The sequence below is a fragment of the Lactuca serriola genome, chromosome 4 (genome assembly GCF_051521515.1).
Source record: "Lactuca serriola cultivar US96UC23 chromosome 4, Lser_US96UC23_V15, whole genome shotgun sequence".
NCBI classification, from domain to species: Eukaryota; Viridiplantae; Streptophyta; class Magnoliopsida; order Asterales; family Asteraceae; genus Lactuca; species Lactuca serriola.
In genome coordinates this window covers 327978288-327982893 of record NC_136411.1, presented here as the reverse complement: position 1 = coordinate 327982893, position 4606 = coordinate 327978288, and the positions used below count along the sequence as shown (strand labels likewise).

Below are 4606 nucleotides of genomic sequence, written 5' to 3'. Positions count from 1 at the left end.
AATAAAAAAAATGTTATGCCATTGCTTAATGTCCATTAATTAATTTTATCAGGTCATTTTTTTCATTGAACATATAGATATAGATGTTGGTTAACAGTAGATGGGATTAGAGAAAAAAAAAGTATATTTTTTTTTCATTGAACATATATAGATATTAGGGGTGAGCATTTGGACCGGTGGATCGGACCGTTTTTTTGGACCCCCGGGTCAGTTCTCGGTAAGTTTTCTTTCTGGTTCGGTCCGGTTTTTTTCCCGGTTCGGTCCGGTTTTTACCGGGTTTAGAACCTGTTGGACATGATTAAGATTTATGTGGCGTTTTTTAAACACATATAACTCATTCGTTTTAAGTCGGATTGACCTGCGGTTTTTTCCAACATTTAGTTTACAGTTTGTAAATGAATTTAGACTATAATTTTGTTTATTTTGGTATTATATTCACCGTGTTACAATCCTTCAAAGTAGAGCTATCGAAGCTGAAAAATTCAGCTTTTCAACAACATTTTGTAATCTGTGACGTTTTTTAAACATCCATAACTCATCCGTTTTAAGTCGGATTGACCGAAGATTTTTTCCAACATTTAGTTTACAGTTTGTAGATGAGTTTAGACTATAATTTTGTTTATTTTGGTATTATATTCACTTAGTTACAATCCTTCAAAGTAGAGTTATCAAAGCTGAAAAAAATTAGCTTTTCAGCAAAATTTTGTAATCTGTGACGTTTTTTAAACACTTATAACTCATTCGTTTTAAGTCGGATTGACCTCTGGTTTTTTCCAACATTTAGTTTACAGTTTGTAGATGAATTTAGACTATAATTTTGTTTATTTTGGTATTATATTCACTGAGTTACAATCCTTCAAAGTAGAGATATCAAAACTGAAATATTTCAGCTTTTTAGTATTATTTTATACTATAATTCCGAGTCCGCGTTTAGCACAGGTGGTAGAGTTGTAAGTGAGTATCAGACTAGTTCATCGACATTGATAGTTGAAGCTTTCTTATGCACCCAAGATTGGGTGATAATGTTTACAAATCCGATAGTTGACAACGTTGATGACATCTTGAACGATGATGATATAGCTTTGGGTAAAAAAATTACAATCTTTATTCTTTTTTATACAGTTATTACTTTTTATTAAATACTAACAACATTTTCATTTGTGTTTATATAGAGATTGCACAAGCTTTAAATATGTTACATATGGATGACAATGATATGGGGAAGAGACCAATGGAAGATTAGATTATGAGTTTATGAAATTTGTTAGTTTGATTGATTTTAAAGTTTAAACTATGATTTTTGTTGTTACGGTAATACTTTTGTATGTTTGTATTAAAATTGTTTAGCTTTTGTTGGTAAACTTGATTTATATGTTAGTTGCTTTTATTTGGAAAATTAATTTTTGCAAATTTCAAGTTATAATATTATACATCAATGTAGATTAGTTAGGCATGAAATGGAAACATATTAATTTTGCAAGTTATAATATTATACATCAATGTAGATTACTTATTATATTCTATGCAATTAAAGTTGTACCAGTCCAAACGGGTCCAAAAACCGGAAAACCCAGACCTGGACCCGGACACGAACACGACTCATCCGGTTCGGTCTATGGTCCACAAAATTCTCCATAACCGGTCCGGTCCAAGAGCCGGTCCAGTCCGGGTCGGGCCAGTCCAGATGCTCACCCCTAAAAGATATAGATGTTGGTTACCAATAGGTGGGATTAGAGAAAAAAAATATATTTTGTTGGTGTTTTTTTATATAAAGCCTTGAATTAATTGAATGGTGTGTTTTAAACATACAAAAAGTTGAGTGTGTTTTATAGGGTTTTTTTAAAGATATTTCCCTTATAAGTCATTTTCCTTTGGATTCTTTAATAATTAAAATAGAAAAATGAGAAATTAAATATCCTATACTTTTTTTCTTACATATCTTCCTACCAATGAAATGATAACATGTGTAACATTTAGTGCTAATTTAATAAGATTTAATGATATTTTAAGATCCTAATATGACACATGTCATCATTTAAATGAATAGAAAGAATAATAAGATTAAAAGATACGAGGATATATACTTTCTCTAGAAAAATATATCTATCCAGTCCACTGGATTAAAGTCTTACCCGTCAATTCCACTAGATTAGTATTAATACATGCCCATAAAACTACTTATAATAACTATTTTCGGAACAACAAAAATCAAATTAGTAATAGTGAGGACGATGTGCGTGATGAAACACTGGATACGCATGATTCATTATCTGGGGTTGATGCATGTACATGTTATCATGCACCATCACATTCCCCATCCCACTATCAACGCTCTGATCATTCCTGTTCATCATAGGCAAACTTGATCCATGATCATGGAAAGTTGGCATAATTCCGCCATTAAAGCTTCCACCAAAACCTCCATGTAATTGACTACCTTCAAGGTCAATAAAACCAGAACTATTCTCTCCCATTAGACTTCCATTACCTCTATCAACCCATCCAATGTGTCGATGATTACTCTCCATATCCATTCCATGCTTCAGATACCTTTCAAAAGCCATCTGCTCTTCCAGACCAGTACGATGATAACCAGGAGGAGTCAACATACGTTGACTTTTTGGAGCATTCAGACTTGCGATCAGATTTTGCATCTGGTTTTGGTTGTTTCCGCCATTGATGAAGCTTGAAAGTTGTTGGTTTTCGTTCAAATTTTCGTCACTGGTTGGCCAAAGTTCTGCATGCTTTCCTGATTTGACAAGCTTGTTGATTAGGGTTGTGGAGTCAACATCTCCAGACACTTTAACTTTTTGTTGATCTGAATCAATATCTACAGAGTAAACTCCTGCACCCATAATTTATGTGTGGAATGAGACATGATCATTATTTTAAACTTTTATTCATTGAAGATTTCAATATCATTCACTTTATGTGTTCCCTTTTCATAAACAGGCATTTTTCTTGTTGTATATCTGTATCTTTTTTTACTGTTTCTCATTAATATCTCATTAAAATAATAGGTCTAAGTTTCTTTTTAAATAATTGCTGTAGATGAAAGGGTCTGGAAGCTTAAAAGTGCTATGGACATTGAAGTATTATACAATGTTTAAGAGAAAAATAGTCAAAATATTTAACTAAAACAGAGTCAAATCAAAGACTTCTACAATACCCATTATAGAAATTGATGGGATGAAACTTTAAAAAAGCACAAACCCAAAAACATTTAAGGAAAATGTCGTTAGAAGAATTGAATGCCCATGAGAGAGAATGATCATAGCAAATACGAGTTAAAAAGCATGAAAAGTGAAGATACAAAGTGAAATCTTTACCTTCTATTTTTCTGAGTATTTTCTTGACCTTCTCCTTGCATCCATAACAATGAATGTTGACCTTGAGTTCACATGTCTGATATTAAGCAAGAAAATAAAGGAAGCTAATAAAACAGAGTATAACTTAATGAAGAAAAGAAAGAAAAAAGAATGACTAGAAATGGAGACCTTTATCTGTAAAATCTGGAAATGATCATTGATTCTTGACATGGTTTCTGGGAGAATAGAAAAAGGAACAGAACAGTTAGTTCTTGTTTTGTTCTTGTTCTTGTTGTTGTGTTTTTTGCTATTTAGAGAAAGCTTCGAGTACAATGGTTTTCCTTCTTTTTTACAGAGAAGGTTTTGTTTGAAAAGCTTTTTGATATTGATATGAAGTACACAATGTGATGATCATATACCAAAAGAGTTACAGAGCCACCCTTTTCCTACTCCTTTTCCTACAGGAGTAGGCTGCAAAACAACCAGAAAGCACACACAAGGTGTGTGTGAGTGTGAGAGAGAGAAGAGACGGTATAATCTTGTGATTTGACCAGGGTTTGGAAGGGATGTTTGCTTCCTGCAGAAGCGTTTGTCCTCTTGTAAGTTCCAACTTTCTCTTTCTATCATTGTAATTCATCTATAAGATTTGTGTAAATTTTATTTTGATTTATCATAATACATAAGTCAAATTGTATGGCAAAATATTGAGAAAACCATAAAAATAACTATTCTATAAGGTGACATTCATATATAGCAAAATTAATCATACATTGGGTTTTTTTTGTCGATTTTATTGAAGTATTTTTGTATTGTAAGTCATTCAAAAAGCCATTTTCTAATAACAACGAGACTTATTGTGAAATTGATGGTCAGTTTATGTAAAGACCCAAAAAATTATTCATTTGTTAAATATTAACTTATAAATAATCATTTTTTGTGATTTTCTAAAAATAAATATACTTTTGATTAATGTTTATTTCAAAAGATGCAAAGAACCAAAAAATATATTAATTTTGGTAAATGTTATTTATAAAATAATCATTTTTGTGATATTCTAAAATTTTAAAAATCAACATATATGCTAGAATCTATTAAGAGCATTATTGTAACATTCTGTTTTCATTTTACTATGTAATTCAATATAAATGTTTGTTTGCGAAATTCAAAGTCGAAATATATCATTTTAGCCAAAGTAATCTACATAAAAGTATTACTAGATATGCATACGAACATGTGGATACAGAAAAATGTTGAAACGGAGTTCGTAGGAATAAGTTATGGTTTTTCGAAGATACGAA

General features: G+C 31.2%; 1 protein-coding gene across 1 annotated transcript; it reads right to left on the bottom strand.

The window, feature by feature from the left end:
* Positions 1-2116: 2116 nt before the first annotated feature.
* LOC145100711 (uncharacterized) lies at positions 2117-3813 on the bottom strand. Its single transcript, XM_079037876.1, has 3 exons — positions 3498-3813; positions 3330-3405; positions 2117-2845 (listed from the first exon to the last, which is right to left on the bottom strand). The coding sequence occupies exons 1-3, from the start codon at positions 3537-3539 to the stop codon at positions 2214-2216; spliced, it is 750 nt and encodes a 249-aa protein (XP_078894002.1). The 5' UTR covers positions 3540-3813; the 3' UTR covers positions 2117-2213.
* Between the last annotated feature and the right edge of the window lie 793 nt (positions 3814-4606).

What these genes read in the sequence shown, in the direction of transcription:
- LOC145100711 (XM_079037876.1), bottom strand. Translation starts at nt 3,539, where the DNA reads ATGTCAAGAATCAATGATCATTTCCAGATTTTACAGATAAAG. An exon ending in TCCAGATTTTACAGATAAAG is followed by an intron (nt 3,406 to 3,497) that starts GTCTCCATTTCT and finishes GCTTAATATCAG; the next exon opens with ACATGTGAACTCAAGGTCAA. An exon ending in AATACTCAGAAAAATAGAAG is followed by an intron (nt 2,846 to 3,329) that starts GTAAAGATTTCA and finishes TTATGGGTGCAG; the next exon opens with GAGTTTACTCTGTAGATATT.